The sequence below is a fragment of the Sciurus vulgaris genome (genome assembly GCF_902686455.1).
Source record: "Sciurus vulgaris genome assembly, chromosome: 8".
Classification (NCBI taxonomy): domain Eukaryota; kingdom Metazoa; phylum Chordata; class Mammalia; order Rodentia; family Sciuridae; genus Sciurus; species Sciurus vulgaris.
In genome coordinates, this window is record NC_136468.1 from 58406859 (window position 1) to 58425159 (window position 18301).

General features: G+C 32.9%; 1 protein-coding gene across 7 annotated transcripts in view; it reads left to right on the forward strand.

Moving 5' to 3' along the window:
• Positions 1 to 18301, forward strand: part of SEMA3A (semaphorin 3A) — a 465420-nt gene that overhangs the window by 261402 nt on the left and 185717 nt on the right. For 6 of the 7 annotated variants that reach the window (XM_079151726.1, XM_079151725.1, XM_079151728.1 and 3 more), the window contains one exon: positions 9113 to 9306. In XM_079151726.1, the coding sequence (XP_079007852.1) occupies positions 9195 to 9306 (112 nt within the window). In that variant the 5' untranslated portion in view covers positions 9113 to 9194. Of the gene's footprint in view, positions 1 to 8581; positions 8608 to 9112; positions 9307 to 18301 lie in introns of those variants that run through there. The other variant, XM_079151731.1, reaches the window with a different exon arrangement.

Genomic DNA, 18301 nt, shown 5'->3' on the forward strand with positions numbered 1-18301 from the left:
GCTAAGTCATGGTTTATTTGCTCACCACTACACTCTTGACTCCTCAAATTTTAATTTAGATAATCTTATACTTTACGGTCAAATCTACAGGACTCAGTATGTAAATTTAGTGTACTTAAAATCTAACAAGCAATAATTAAAGAACAACTTTTCAAAACATAACATTCACATCAAGATTCTCCTTTATTCTTTTTCATTAAGCATTTGTGGTGCCTTCTACAGGGATTCTAAGAATGGGTCTCCTTTTTCTCCAGAAGAGCATTTCAGAGCCATGTTTTGTTTGTTTGTTTGTTTGTTTGTTTGTTTGTTTTTTCTCCCCAAGATCTACATGGTAGCCTCATCCCTATGTTCCATTCTGATGCCCAGAGGCTTGGCCACGCCCTGGGACTGCAGAGTCCAACTCCACAACATGTGAAGGCAGAAACTGCCTAGTGACACTAGCGCTCTGAATGTTCTCGCATTTGGCAATGACAAATATAAGCAATTTGACAACCATGATGGAGGAGGGAGATGATCAACACCATTTCTAGACAAAGAAATTAAATGTGTACTGTTATGAATCATGTTCTTGTGATTTAAATTCAGCTGTCCTATCTCCCATATAATATCTTTATTAGCAACATACTATGACACTTTACAATCTATAGTAACAATCTAATATCTCTTTACAATCTGTAGTAGATGGAGCCGTCTTTCATTTCTAGAGAAATATAGCATTGATCAAAAGTAATAATAGCAACAACGAAAGTTTCTATCCTTGGAAGGAGAGACCAAGCATATTTTGTTTTATGGACACTATAATTGTTACTTTAGCAGCATTTTAAAGGAACAAATTAGAACTCTAACATTCTGTTCTACATTCTAATACATGCTCTTATATAAGAGCATAAAAAGCTAATGTAATTATAGCTCCAAAGAATAAAATTATTTATTAAAATTGGGAGATTTCTAGGGCACAATACATTCATTAATTATCATAGTCTTCCCCAGATTCTTTAATTAATTTATTAACCCATTAATTAATAGGTTAAGCTTTACTCTGTGCCAGATGCTGTCCTGAACACTGCAAACAAAATAATGAGAACAAAGAGTTCCTGTTCTCTTTGAAATTACAGTCTATCAAGAAAATTTAATATAATATAAAGTAATAAGAGTTATGATAGGATATTTTACTAATATAATAGTTATAATAGGCTTATATCATAGATATATAGTGCACCATAGAAATACAGGAAAAGGGAAACTCCCAGAATACTTACAAAGAATTGTGAGAAATTGCACAAGGATAGATAGATATACTCGTTTACACACACACACACACACACACACACACACACACACACACACATATGTACACTTATATCCTGAATTCCTAATGCAAAATCCCAATATAGGGCATATTTGCTTTAGGGAAATAGAGTAACATGTAATCATGAGAAGTCCTACAAAATATATGGGCAATCTGTCATCCACTAGATTCTTCCACAATAATAGAAAAGACATTACTAAAAGGGATGAAAGCAGATACAAGAATTGGTTTAAAGAGTATAACAGTAGGGAGTACAAAAATTTTCAAGAAACTAGCCAGAATAGATATGGAAAGATTTATAAATGGTTCATGTGACTTGTAGTAGAAGAAAATTGACATTAGGGCACTCATTATTGGGAATATATATCACTATTCTCAAACAACATATAGTTTGTTTTACAAGTCAAAATGACTGGCGTGAAGGAAAAATCTCAAAATATTGTTGAATGAATGAATACATATAAAGGAAACAATGGAAGGAATTTGACAAGTAAAATATTGTCAAAGGTTTTTGGGTTTGAGAGTAAAGAAAGTATTTAAAATTGTGTCTTGGAAATCAAATTTGATGTTCTGGATGGAACACTGTGGCAAGTATTTATTGACAGCCTGAGAAATGTACCACTATATTTAGCTTCATTCATTCAGTGTTAGTTTTCTTATTTCTCTAAGTTTTTATCATTTTGGCTTAATAGAGTTGAAATAGGTACCATAGCATCATAAAATCTACAGTGATTATTTTATAAGTCAAAAAGAGACCTCCGAAGTGACTAATTATTTTTTTTAATTATCAGGTAAAATTATATGTGTTTACTGTGTACAATATTATGTTCTGAAGAATGCATACAATGTGAAATGATAAAATCAAACTAGTTAGCATGAACGTTATCTCATATAGTTATCACTTGGGGGGTGAGAGTACTTTATATCCATTCACTTAGCATTTTTCAAAGTACTGCATATTAGTAATCATAGTCATCAAGTTGCACAATTCTATCAAAAATATCAAATACCACTTCTAAAAATTATACCATATGAACTATGCTCATTTTTTGAAATCTCCCATTCAAAGATGAACTAATTTTTTCCTCATATTGATTAACATATTGTGTTAATTCATTGTTAAAGCTTAATTGAGATAATACAGTTAAAAACTGTGTGAGAGCACAATGGATATAGTGGATGTTATTTTTGTCTCCAGGAGGATTATAAAATTCAATTACATGTTGGAGATTTTTAAAGTGTTTGAATTCACCAAAGTCATGCATCACCTTAAAAAAAAAATGGAGTAATCGCATTGTCATTTAAGTCTTCAACTCAAACCTTTTCAACTCAGATCTGTAATTTAAGAAGATGCAGAGCTAGACACATTGCATACTATTTCTCTTCTCTTTGATACAGCAGGGAAAAGAAAATGAATTTATGTTGATTGATTTTTCAAAGAGATTAATTCTATGGATATACTCTAAGGAAAAATGGTAAATTGAATTTTCTTCAGAAATCATTGTTAATGATAAAAAAAAAAAGTTAACTAATAAACAAGGCAATTCCTAATCTCCCCTATAAGGTGACAGATGCTTTTGTAGCCCAGGCAGTGAAATGAAACCCAGAACATAATCTACCCCAACACCACAGAAGAAAAAATGGGGAGGGGCATTGACTAGATCCAATGATGTTTTAAATTTGAGGCAATATAGATTAGAACAGAATAATTGAAGTTTCATTCTTTACAACTCTTGCTATTTGGAGAAATTGGTACTGCACTGGAGTTTTGAATTCCTCTGCCACTCTGTTGGTTTTGCCATTATGGTATACTCATGTAAGAAGATTTAATTCTAGGGTTCAGTATTTTTGTCCCCTACCATTATCAAAGTCCTTAAAACATTTCAAAAACAGAAGAAAAAGGGAGTGTTTTGCTTAGAGCATAGAGACTGTAATAAACTTCCATCTGAGGTGCAATACTTTTTTCAGTGGATAACAAAGGGTAACTCTATGCATCTGTTTGCCTGAGTCAGATGTAAAACAATCCTTACACAATATTGCTAGTTTGTTCACTTTGTTTATTTAGTATAGATCTGCTTATTTATTTATTTGGTGAGAAGGTATGTGATATGTCTTCACTGAAAGCAGATGACTAATAACTTCATATCCTGAAACACTGAGCAGCCAACCTGCTCAATTCATTTGTATTCCATGGATGCCTCACTTTTCCTCCTCACTGCCTGGCCTGTACTGATCAGTGTTAACAATGGGATTTTTGTCTCCCTTGAAAACTTTCTTGTTCCAATTGAGTGGAGGTGGAGACATTCACTTGAAAACGGCAACAGGTATTTTCGGTGTTCTGTTGTTTTTTAATATATCAATATTCAGGAACCTGCATTCATTTATCAGGTAATCTAATAAAGAAGCTGTAGGAGTGACAAGTTTGTTAAACACATAGCAATGACCAAAAGAAAATGACATTTTTAAACATTTTTGAAATGTTGATATATGAGATGGATTGAAGAAGACAAAATAAAAAAGAGACTGCAGAAGTTATAAATCATGTTCCTAAGAACTGGATTTTAGCCACTGTTGACAACTTGGATACTAACTGTAACTTATGCATCACTTCTCCAGTCTCCTTCTTCCATCCCCCACTCAGATGTACTAACCAAATAATATGCATCTACTCACTTCACTAATCAAAATCTTAAGAAAAGGTATAACGTTCCTTGTAGTTTCTGAGATCCTTAATTATCTAGGTTTGTCATAAAATGCACAGCCACAAATAATGTAATTCTTTGTCCAGCTTCTTGTCTCTTTCCACATTGATTTAATATTTATCACTTTGATTTGTTTGAAAAACAAGAAGTCTCGGTGTTGCAAGGAAAACACAAAACTGCAAAATGTTACAAATTTAGTCCAGAGAAAAGATGAGCTTGTTTTACTGAAATCTCTATTCATGGGGTTGGGGAGGGGTGTGGATCTAAGGAGGAGTTAATGCTTCTGCAGAGATTGAATTCCCTTTGCATTTTACCAATTGCTTTTCTAAAGTCATGCTTTCACATGTTGCTTCTACTAAAAGCATTCATAAGGGTCAGATATGAAAAGTGTAACTTAATTTCTGAAACCTTGCTTTTAATCTGCCATTCCCAGTTCCCATCCATGACTCCAGTAGTTCTTAAATAACTATCATTTTTGGCTAGAACAAATACTACATCAAGTATTTAGCTTTTCCAATTACTAGGTTGTCTTTTGATCTTCTAAAGAATTTTTTCACCCACACAATTCTTTTTTGTGACCAAAAAAAAAAAAAAAAAAAAAAGAGTTCAAATTCCCTGTACCAGAAAAAACCCTCATTAAAAATGAACTTCAACATGAGAATCAGAGCAAGGGCAATGTTCGACTATGATCTTTGCTAAAGTTCTGTTGATCATAGGCCTCTCTCAAATACTAAGGAAGGATTCCCTTGAAGAAAGAACTAGCAGGAAATAACGGATGTTGGATAGAAACTAATACATGGTTTTTTACATGACTCAATCACAAAACACCTTGGGAAGATCACTGAAATTTGTTTCTAGTATTGATTTCCTTCTTGGTGTTATTTCTTAGGAGAACCGATTAACCAACTTATTTTAACACTCATGACTTAGTCATTTCCTCTATACAAGTCACATAGTTCTGTGAGCTGCACACACTCTTGGGAAGTTCTCTAGTCACAATAAAATGGGGATACAGGAAGAGATAATTCGGTTTAATCAAGAGCACCATAGCTTGAAGTATATTTTATCCATAAAATCTTTTTAAATACATCTAAAACATAACTTCTCCTTATATTCTTCTATGCTCAATTATAGCCAAGTGTTTTTACCTTCTACTCACAAGATGATTCAGGGTATTTCTAACCTAGAGAAGTACCTGGAATATCATTTCACAAATTAGAACTATTTCTGCTCTTAAGTTACAATATTTATTGCCATTCCAAATTCTTTTATAACAGTAAGACATAGGGTAGGCATTTTAAAAATATACACATTGGTTTTATCCAATATTAAAAAAAGTTCAGAAACACTATTCCAATGGAGAAATACAGATCTCCTATGACTATACGGGTCTTTATTGAAAAAACCAACAGGTTAGCTAACCTGTTGTGAAGTTGGAAGTGCTTTGGATATTCAAACACAGCACCCAGAAAATGCCACTCTTAGTAATCCATCTCAATATGGAGTGTGGTGATGCTGAAAACTACTGATTTATTTGACAGAAATATATACAACAGCCTGATCATCATATTAAACACCTGCTCAAATTTGACACTGTGGCAGAAGTTAATCACATTTAAAAATGTGAAATGTTAGAAGACATTAGGAACTCAGTTACAGATAGAATAAATTATATTACATGATGTAGATTGTGGCTTAGAAAAATAATTCAAAATAGAATACTTTTAGGAAGAAGAATGAATGCTTCACTCATGCTTTAAGTAAAAGTCAATGTTAAAAGATCAGTAAAATATTCTGAATTTTAAATAGCAAATGATGCAGGAAAATCAGTGGTTATGGTGGCATATATAGCAGGGCTTATCATTTCTAAACATAGGTCACAGATTCTCAAAATAAGAAGAAAAAAACTAGAGGAGCAAATCAAATCCATGTTTCACAGCTGCAGCCATGTTCTGGTATGTTCTGAAAAACATTCATCTGGATCCACCCCTACTTTGTTTCTACCTGAGTTGAGAAAAAAATTTTAAGATTAATTACTTCTCCAGTGCTTGGAGGAATATTTAAAAATATTCCTATTTTAAGGTTAGAGAACAACTTTAGCTAACCTTATCAGTCAAATGAGAAAGCAATAATACTATAAAATTCCAAATGTTTTTGTAAGTATTTTTCAGGTATATAGTTTTTTTCTTTCTTCATTTTTTATAATCATAGGTAAATACCTATTTTTGTAGCTGAACTTTTCTACTACTTTATAATTTATTCAGGTGAGAACACTTACTTTTTCCTGAAGGATTTACCATTTTTACATTTTAAAATTAAAACAAATTTGCACAAAAAGAAAACGTAAACATTAATTTATTTGACTTTCAAGCATCTTGAAAAAATACAAAGCTGATAAAAATGTAAAGGATCTGGAAAATACCACATGCAAATAAATCAAATTTTTAAAAAGGTGTTTGTAAATATGGGGATGTGTGAGCTATCAAATCCCAGGCATTGACATTAGTTTATAGATTTGTTTTACAAAAATGAAATCACTCTGTCCTGATTTTGTGGTTCAGAACCCAGATTGAATGTCTTTTTCCCTTGGGGAGTCAGTTCTCACCCTCTTTTATCTGAATTTACCTGCAATTTTCCTTTTTCCTGGAACACATCAAAATATTCCAAGATTAGACATTACATGAGTGAAATGTATACACTTTTAAATTTTCTTTATCCAGTTTAGTTTTGACAAAAAACAAAACAAAAACAAAAACAAAAAACCCTAATGCTCCTTTAGTAACAAAGACTATAGTTTAAAAAAAAATGCTTTAAGACATTTAAAATATACATATTCCCTGTTTGATGAAAACAGGGAAACTAAAATATCTGAAGTATTCATGTGTGAGATTTCAATAGAATAATTCATTGGTCTGTTCCTCTAAATAATCCCAAAGTGACATGAATTCCTGTGCAGAATGAGTGTCTGTAGAGGGTAATCCATGGAAGACAGACAGGCCTCTTGTCATCTGCAGCCCTAATCCATTGCCCAGAGCGTGAAAAGTGCTAAGGATAACAAGTGTGAGAATCAGTAAAATCAACATTATTTTTGGATTTTATTTTCTTAACAATACTAACTGATCAATAGGCTTGTGGAAACTGACAAATACAATAGGATCTGGTTGACAAATCAATTCAGTGAAGTGAAAGAAGAATCCCGCCTCTCCTCACCCCTCCCCCTTTCTATCCTCTTCCACCTACACTCACAAACACATTTTGAAAGAGACTTTGTGTGTGTGTGTGTGTGAGAGAGAGAGAGAAAGAGAGAGAGAGAGAGATGGAAGAGAGAGGGAAAGAGAGGGAGGGAGGGAGGGAGGGAGGGAAGGAGAGGGAGGTGGATGGGTGAGCACACACCGACTGCTTTTTCTCTATTGGTCTGTAGTCGTTCAGTAATGAAAGCTGTCGTGACAATGCTTAGATCATTTTTTGTAAGGATTCTAAACTGCTTGCAGCTAAGTGTTTGTGTTTTTAATTGTGAGACTCACCCTCTCTTTCTGGCCAAGAAATTTCCATAATATTGAAGTTCAGTTCTCCTGTTTATCAAGTGTTGGGAGTGGGGGTGTCAGTGGCAGGAAAGAAAGAGTAGAGAAAGTTGGGTACTAACGAAAGAAAAGTTCTCTCCTCTTAACTTTTGTGCAAACCCCAAATCCTGTAAGGATATCAGCTTTGAGGAGGACTGAAAGAAAATAGAGGAAATTGAGACACCACAGACCACATGCCTGCTTTGTAAAGAACTTATGGTGTTTGGATGATTTCCTGAATACATGTACATGTGCCCCCCAGAAAATTTAGTGACCCTTCACCAGCTCATGAAGAGATAGAAATATTCGTTTTATTTTGGTCCTTGACACTCAGCAGGGACTTTCTTGAACTTTGTCATCCTCCTCTGCCCTTTAAACTAAAACTAGGGATGTAGCTTTAATTAATGAGATGTGATGCATTAAAAATGTTAGCCAGAGCATTCCAGAAGCTGGAAAGCCATGGATGTTTTTAAATTTTGAGTATCCTTTTGAGAATCCCCTGTTGTAATTTATAATTCTCAGTGGACCTATATTTGTCTTGAACTGATTGTTGAAATGGGCTTTACTAGGAATTTCTTCACTGAAATTGCAGTGGGGCAGAAGAAGGGGGTGGTTGAGCCTAAGGGGTTTGTTGGGAGGAGGGAATGATCTCTAACAAGGCTTTAAAACCTTCAGTGGTTAAAGTTATATTGATGAGAAGGTTTCTCTCTCCAACACACACACACACACACACACACACACACACACACACACACACACAAAATATACAAGTTCAGCAGGATTGTATAATGAGCATGAATTGTAAATTATGTAGGTAACAGAATTCAGATTTTTTTAATCAAAATTGCACCCAAAAATGGCTATAAAACAACGCTTGCCTTGGGAAGTAAATTTATAGCTACATGCCTTTCACAGGCACGCTGGAGGGTTCTGCTCCCGGCTCTAATCTCTGTGAGATGTTTTTTGCATGTGTTGTGTGACAGGAGGGAAGGGGAGTGGGTTGAGCTCGCCTGTTCTCCCATTGTCAGCCAGTCTAGTGAGTGTTGGGAAAACCTGTCTGTGGGATCTTGTGTCATCTCTCCCTACATGTGTACAGGAAAAGTCCGCGCTGCTCCTGCTCACGGTTCCCCCCTCTCCTCTCTCTCTCTCTCTCTCTCTCTCTCATTCTCTCTCTCTCTCTCTTTCTCTGTTTCCCTTTCATTCTGCTTCCCCCGGAGCCGAATGAAGCAGGGAGCAGGATTAGAGTCGGCCACCGGCTATCAGAGGAACGTAGATAAAAGGAACTGCTTCTTAAGCACCACTGCCGCAGCCCTTGTTAATTTTTTTTTTCTCTCTCTCTCTTTCCACACAACAGTTGTGCCTCATTATCCGGTGCCTGGCTCGAATTTTTTTTTTTTTTTTTTTTTTTTTTTTTTTTTTTGAGGGTTTGAAGTTTCTGTGCTTCAGTGACTGCTACAGAAGAAGAGGTGTTAGTGTTGCCATGAGGTCTTGATTGTCTGCATTTATGAATGAAACTGACCTAAATCACCTGTTACCTCCAGTTTCCAGATTGTTTGAACTTCTCTGGCCGCACAATACAGGAAGGAAGACTGAAGCAGCACAGGGACCTACAGCGTCTGCAGCATGGGCTGGTTCACTGGGATTGTCTGTCTTTTCTGGGGAGTATTACTTACAGCAAGAGCAAACTATCAAAATGGGAAGAACAATGTGCCAAGGCTGAAATTATCCTACAAAGGTAAATCTTTATTTTTCTTTTATTTGGCTAGCTTTGTCTCAATACCCCCCCCACATCAACACACACACACTTTGTTCCTTGAACTCCCTCCCAACCCAAACCATCAAACCTTTAGTTTAACCTGGGAAACCTATGTGATTATGTGTATCTTTCTGAGATGATTTGAACACTTTTTTTTAAAAGCAAGTCTTCTGTTTGATATGTGACAATTTAAATGCAAACAAAGAACATTTAATCACATTTGCAGAGAAGAGCTGCATGCCTGGTACATGCTGATCTGTATATCTTATGATCATATCTTCTGTTAATTTTTCTGACTTTACTTCTCTTAAAATTTTTTAAAAATACTAATGTAAAAATGTCTCTTTATAGATGTGCATGTCTCACCTACAATAAATGTTATGATGAATTATATTTTCTTAGTTTTAGACATTAAATGGTTAATCATCATCATGAATATTCAGTTTGTTCAAATCTGACAATCAGATGCTTAACATAAGCAGTAGATCACGGTTTGCCAAGAGAATATAAACTGGAGAACAGACTAGTTTTTCCACAGTGTGTTATGATTGTACAAAAGACTGTATTTGACTAATTGGTGCAAAGCTAGCCTTTCAAATATAATGTTATTTAATTCCATATGTACTTCAGTGAAAATTGAAGAGCTATTACTCTGCAGTTGCATAGCTACTTATGTGAACTTCTTTTCAAAAAAGTGTAAATTGAAGAAAGACAAACACCCAGGTTTATTTGGTTACAGTTTCATGCATGTGCTTGTTTTTAATTGAGGCTTTAGAAGAAAATATTCATTAGAAAATTTGTTTAGACAGATTGTATAGATTGAGGTACAAAGTAATGGTAAAATGCTTCCAAGATAATACTTTTTAATATCAGAAAATATTTATATAAATCTGGTATTATGAAATGAAGTTGAAGATTAAACTGTTTTCAGTCAAGTAATTCTGCTCCCTAAGGTGCTGATTTCTTATGATTCTTAGATTTCTAGAATTGGGGGTGGGGCAGTGAGAAGCTTCAATTATGCTAAAATTTTAGCCTATAGGGTAAAAGAAAACTATTGGATATCTGTGGTGATGTCTATCTACTGTACACTGCTCTATGCCAGAATATATAATCTTTAATTTTCACATGATGGGTAACATCTCCTTCTGAATGCTCTAGTGTGAATGAGGATCTCAAGTAGGAAAGAGAGATGTAATTTTCACACTCTGGATTAGAAATTAAACACGTATTAAATGTGTTTATTTGGATTTAATACTTACTGTGAGAATTGGAAAATATTTTTGGTATAATAAGTTTTGGGTGTCCAATGAAGAATAGATTTTAAGCATCAACAAAAATTGCAATTTTTTTATTATACAAGTAAAGCATACCATCCATTAAATACTTAACTCAATCTATATATTATGTTTCTATTTAATAACTGTCTTTAAATTGTTTCAATAGCCTATAATGTTATGGCATCTTTTCTCTCCTTGAGAAGATGCCATCAAATAAGTCTTAAGTCAATAGTTGACTTTATTCAAGTTTATATTCAGTATAAGTTTACATGCAACTTTAGTTCTCAAAGATGTGAATGGCTACATGCTATAATTTTAGACCAATAAATTTGAAAAAATGAAATACATTCTAAATATAAAATTAAGAGATAGTTGTCCAACTGCAAAATCAATTTTAAAATCAAATAAAATTCAATTATCACACTTTCTTATTTTGAAATAATCTTATTTCCATAGTAATAGATTTTTATTCTCCATGATAGAAGCAGTACCTGTTTTGTCTATACATTCAAGTCAGGTAGATAGCATTTAATGAAACTATTCCTTTCTTGTGCACATAGGCTTTAACCTTGTCTGATGAAGCAGGCCCATACATTGACAAGATGTATATATTGGACACTTTCATGATAAGCCTTTTTTTTTTTTTTTAAATCAGTGGCATTCATCAGAATTAGTGTGCTTTTTTAAAAATCAAAACAGTCCCACAGCTATATAACAATTCTACTGATACACCAAAAGCTTGGCAGTTTGGTAAAATAAACTGTGAAATGGACAACAAGAAAAATAAAAAGAATGGTCCAAGCAGTTTTTCTTGTGTCGTTTTATTGGTCTGTCATTACCTTTTTGTCTCTGCATGTAGCTTGTTTTGCCAAAGCAAACACCTGGTAGCCAATTGTCAGTACTTTGCTTCTAAACTATAATAGAGGTTTTTTTTTTTTTTTTTTTTTTTTTAGCTACTTATTTTTCCTCCTTAATGAGATGTCAAACATAGTTAAAACATCAACTGCATTGCCCTTAAAAATATTCCAGCAGGACTCATGAAGAGTTAAATCCCTGCCAACCTTCATTTCCCATGGTCACTTGTTTTCAAAGATTCACCATTAACCCTCTCATTGCTCAGGTGGCCAAGATGAAGTTTCAGGCAATCACTGAACTTACTTTCTACTCGCCTGGTCATCTTATCTGGTAGGAGATGAAAGAGATTTGATACATTAAATGAGAAAGAAAAAGAAGTAAAAACAAGAAGGCAGCCTTTGTAGGGAATGTACACCCATATCTAATAAGATACCTCTTTACTTTCTAGGAAAAAGGACTTGAATAGATGTGCTCAGGACCATCTGGAGAAGTGATAATATTAGAAAAATGGGGTATGCTGGCTTTTCCTCTGAACCAATCTGATTTAGAATCCTTGTGGGGGAAGAAAATGTGAGAACTCCATAAATCTCAGCAGTCACATAGAAATTATCCTCAAGAAACACTCACTCAGAGATACTTTTGCCTTCCTTAAATGTATGCAATGAAGCTAAAAGTTAAGCTGTTTCTTTTAAAAACTGGCCCATAACTGTTTATTCCTCTACAAAACTGAGCCAATTTCACTTTTCTTATGAAATAGTAGAGAATCATTTAATTTTTCATTTGGGATATGTGGTACAATGAAGTTTCAGTAAAATCTATGTAAATCACAAGAATGAATATGTTTTGGGTTTTAAACAAATGACAGATATTCCATCATTCAATATAATGGGTTTTCCCATGACATTGTGTGCTTCAGTTTTAGTAGAAATCAAAGACAAATGCAGGTCTCAATGTGATGGTGATCCTGTGAATCCAAAGGTTAAACCAATGATTTTAACCTTACCTTCATAGGGAGGATTTGGTAAATAACACTGAAATAAAGGGTAGACATTTTACAGGCTTTCTTTTCACATTTGATGACATTTCCCCCCACCGAGTCTTGTTTAATTCTTGTGAGAATGAAATTACCAATTAAATCAGAATTCTCATGTATAGTTTTCTGATATTAGAAGACAATTTTATATAATTAAAAACTCTAAAGTAAAATTTTCAAAAGTTTTTTTCTTCTTTATCTATTCCTTAACAAATTATGATTGTTTATAAAAAAGCTGATTAATATGAATAATGATTTACTAAACTTGACTTCTATTCTGAAATTTTTTAACCTTTATCAAAACATTGTTTAATTATATACACTATATGTATAGTATTTTCTATATAAATAGTGTTTATTCATATATACTACATATATAAAGATATGAATATGTGTACAGTTATGTATACCTACATATATTTTATTATATTTAAAATACAGATTGTCATGTTTATATTTATAATTGAGAAAAGGAATTTCAGCATCTGCGGGATGTGAATTATGGTAAAAAGTCTTCACAAATGAATGTATTAGTTTAAAATGACAATTATATTTTATCTTATATATATATAAAATATATATAATAAGCTGGGGGTGACCTTTTAAGTCCTATGAAAATTTTTGATAAAATCTTAACTATTCACATAATAGTAAAAAATGGAATGTGTCTTACACTAAAAATTTAGATATTCACATTTAAATTGACCTTTCTAGGAAAGGTAGGGGGAGGGAATGACACACACAAGATCACCACCACACACACACATGCATACACACATGTGTGCACAGAGCAACAAAGTCATAAATTCTTTGCAATTTCTTCTCTCAAATAGTCACTATTCATTTGGCACCTGGTATTTAACTAGCTTATTTTTATTAACTTGATCTTTCCTTTTCAAATTTTATTAACTTTAAAATCAGATTTTGATTCTAAAATCTTCAATGTAAACACAGAGAACACTAGAACTTTTTATTTGTCTAATCAATGAGTATATTCTGGCAAAATAATGAAAAATGAACATAAAATAACATGATTCAATTCAATTTTGGTCAGATAAAATGATGGCTAGTGAAGTCTCAATTTGTAGCTGTTCTGGTAAAGCTGCCAAACAGATTGGACTTTGAAATAATAATTTATACAGTGTCAACTTTAGCATCTAGGAAACTAATTGAGACCACAAAATTAGCCTCTAAACTATTAACTTTTAATAATGACATTCGTCTTTATTACTTTAAATAAATCTGAATATTAAATAGACAATTTCCCTAATTCTAATTTTTATGTTTTATTTTCTGTTCATGTTAATTAGCAGTCTACTACTATAAATGATGTGAAATACCTAGATATTTAGCCCAATAAATAGATGTATACATTGTGATATCTAATCTCGCTTTGGTTTTTGATTTTTAATTATCACACATAAACATAATTAACAAATGTATTATAATTTGGGGTCAATTATATTTAAATTCTGTACTCAAGAATTAATTTAAAGGGCTGGAGTTGTGGCTCAGTGGTATACACTTGCCTGGCATGAGTGCGGGCCTGGGTTTGATACTCAGCACCACATATAAATAAATAAAATAAAAGATCCATTGACAGCTAAAAAATTTTTTTCAAAGAATTGATTTAAGAATCTTTCAGAAAGAAATTTAATTAGATTAATTAATATGATTATATATCTCCATATTGACAAAAATAAATACAAAGCTATTGATTACAAATGATATTATCCTTAGTGTGAATACACAATTGCATTCTGGATTAAATTTTGCATCACATTTTCAGATGTGTGCTTTAAGAAACTTGTATTTTAAATTCATCATCAACTTTTAAGTGTCTGTAAGAAATTTTGTGGTTTAAATTATAATCTCAAATTTTCTCATTTAAACTTCATCTGCACATCTTTGGGGTCAAAAGGTCAAAATGTCCCAGCCTCATACCTTTTGAACAAATTTTAAGTCTAAAATCTTAAATAGAATTTATACTTGAATTTTTCTAAAATCTTCCAAAATTACCAATATTAAAATAAAGTTTGGATCAATAATTATGTAACCAGTGTTCAATGGGATAATTGAGAGGATAAATGAATGACTTTTCCAGACACCTATTTCACTTGAAGTACATTTCATTTTTTCATGTAACCATTTTTATTTACAAAGTCCTCATACTATAATTTGGCAAGTTGCATATTAAACTAATAAAACATTACTCCTATCAAAACACTATGAATTAGTTTATAATAAAATGATCCATTGCAGTAAAGTTGTACATACAACCTCCAAACAAAGTTAGAGTTAGAACTTTTTTATAAAGACCAGCAGTTGTAAACATAAATTAGGATTGGGATGGCTCTACATTTTTGTGATTTCTAAGGTGCTATCTAAAGGAATTATCATGATTTGCAGTTCTATGTTTCCACTAATAGGTGGCACTAGCCGTTTGTGACAGCTTTTTCATTGGTTTGGAAATGGAGAGACTGCTAGGATACGTACCCATGGATTAATGTGTAGAATCTGTGCTTGGAAAAACTGGCATAAGAGTCATGAGATGTGACATGCACAAAACTGATGCATTACTTAAGTGAAATTTGCTAAAGAATTTGATGTGTTCCTTGCATGTACTTATTGGTACATTTTGACTCCAAAGAAGTAAATCATTACAAATAAGAAACAATAGAAAATAAATTAATTAGTGAAATAGTGGTACCCAACAATTAGAATGATGGAAGAACAGTTTTGCATGTATATAAACTAATTACAAATACAGGTGTGTAATAAGTTGCATGTATTTTTATTTTCTGAATCATAACATGTGCTTATAGGAAGGAGTGAGCCTGCCTGTGGCACATTATTACTATCATTTGTAATTAGAGAGTACCTAGCTGAGAAGATAAGACAAAATGTTTAGGAAGTTGTATTTTCAAACAATGACTTTTTAAATTTTTAACTTGTTTAAAATTATCATCATAATTAAACATATGGAAGAATCAATAAATCCCATCTGACATAAATAAGTCTGAATGTCTCCAGCTACTATCTCCTTCTATTGCCAAGACATAAACATCAGTATAAATAGAGAATTCTCACACTATTTCCAAACAGTAACAAAGCTGGACTCTGTCAAACCCAGGATAAGAAAATATACAATTTATACTTGAACTAGGGAATGAAGATAAGCAAAAATAAAATTCTGTTGATAAAATAAGAATGATTTGGTCTTAGTATTTTCTGCAAGCTTAGGCTAAAACTTAGAAGGACCACAAATTTAGGAGGTCTTGTCATCTTTTGAATAAGCCATTAAACCTGCATTTCTAGGCTTCCCTTGCTTGGAAAGATGTGGCATAGGAAACCATGTTGACCAAAACTTATAGAAATTAATGTGTTGCCACAATCATAAATGTGTCTTTAGGTAAAACAAAACATCGCCCACTTGGCTTTTGATCAGAAGAGTAAATGAAACCATTCTATTGACTACATCAAATGACTTCTTTAAGTCTCTGAAACTACTTTGTGAATCATCTTTGTGGTGCCAGATTGTGAGGTTCATGAAGCTGGATATGTATTATTTTTTACCTTTATAATCTCAAAGGCTAGCACAGTCACTTATTTGTTAACTGATTTTGTGATTTAGTTGATGCATCTAATTTTTTGAATCTAAAATATGCCTTTTAAAGAACGTAATTCCTTTTGGATACAAGAAGAATGCAAATTTATAATAAATCAATTCATTCTAAGTGAATTGTACATTATAGCACTGTATAAAAAGTGAAGTGTTGCTAGTTGCAAGGGTAGGGGCTATATGTCAATGATACTCAGGATGCACAAGGAATGTGAGAACAGTGGAATCTCCCCCATGCAACATCTCATTTTGAACTAAGGTTATTCCAAGACTGAATCAGAAAATATCTGGGTCTTTTCTTGCCTACACCTCAGAAATGTGAAATATATAATACATATATGCAGGAAGATTCTAGGTACAAGGTGAGCAATTACTTCCTATCTTTGGACACATTTGATTTTCCTTTTCTCCTACGTTGCAGTACACAAATACCGAAAAGAGAGAACTATTCTAAAACCAGATAGTGGCGAAAGACAAAGAAAATTGGCTTAACCCTACACTTAACACTTGAACGTTTGTATAGAAAAATCAGTCCTCCAAAATGAAGTTAAACATATAATTGTTGAAGGAGCTCAGGTGATTATTTTTCATTTTCCCCACTTCTGGGAGAATCCTGGCTTTGCTCTCTGACAGCTTGCTAAGATGCAGCATTTCAGAGCCTCCCTTGCCACCTCTCTCACATTTACCCAGGGCAACAGTTGCTCACTGCGCCTGCTGCCTCATCTCCAACTCAGTTTCTTTCTTCCCTTGTCTTCCTGCCCCACAGCCTGGTAGCATCTCCCATTTCCCTCCTTAGCCTTTTGGTCCTCAGATATCTTTCTTAGAAAAGTAAATGTGATGGGAAATAGCCAAGGGAATATTTGACTGAAGTGTGAATATACAAAATACAGGTTGAACTCTATGTTTAAGAGTCTGATCTCAAATAATTGAGAGGGTGGGAGAGGATAATAGGCTAATTCCCGTAAGCTACTTATAGGGCTGTAGACTGACATTTGTATAATAAGGAAATTTACAAATTTGAATAGAAAGTTCTTACAAATATTTGTTATTCTGGTCACAAGGTAGAAATATCAGGAAAGAACCATAGAACAGCTATCAATTTCACTGTTATATACTGATCATAGCTATTAAATGATTATAAAAATTATGTAGGCCAAGTCCTAATCCTTAAGCAATATATTCAAGAAAAATAAAAATAAAGTTGTTTATACCTTAGGTAAAGTCCAAGCTGTATATATTTAGGACCTTTCTGATATGTGTCAGAAGCTTTGTTTTCCCTTCAAATTTGAAATCTCAAGAGAATAAACTATATCCTTCAAGACGTAGATTAAATGAAACTACATTTTACCAACTCTGCAGACATTATTTACAAAAATCAGTTATTATGTATTTCCTATGTATATGCTATGTATAAGACAAGTCACATAAGTTATTTATCACATTTCTTCATAAATGAATAGATTTTTGGATAAATAATATAAATAAGAAGGACTTCAGAGGAAGATGGTATCATATTTACCAAGAGTTTATGACAAATTTAAAATAGGGGACAGAGAAGGTGGGCCTTGAATGAAAAGAAAGAGGCAAGGAGGCAAAAGTAGAGCAAAGTGGGGATTGCCATGACCAAAAACTTTCTTTGTGATTTGATTTTCACAGAAAAATATAGTTTATATAATTAATATGGCTTAAAACTGCAGCACAGAAGACTAACAACTTCATAATTAATATGTGGTTGTCTAAATTTGCCTAAAAATGAAGTTAAGAGGTACAGGTGACACATACTTTTAAGGATTTTTCCACATAGGTCACAAAGTCATATTTGGGTTTATCTGCCTCTTCTTTGGATATCTACAAAATACAGGAATAGGACTTATTTCTAATCAAATGAAAAAAGAAAAGTATTTTGGTTATTCAATGTAGAAAGTGTCACTACTGTAATTCTTTGAGATTATAAAATACAGTGATTTAGAATGCTGGTGTCTTGTTTTCCTAGTTAATTCGTATTTATTCTGCTTTATTTCATTAATTTGTTAATTCACTAGTAAGTTGTGAAAAGAGAAGTTCTGATTTTACAAAAATGTTTGCTTTTAATTTGAATATACCTATAACATTCATACAATGGGCATCTGGAAATAAAAAGCCCCTTTAATTGTGTGTTCCTGTTATATGCTTCCTATCTTTAAATAT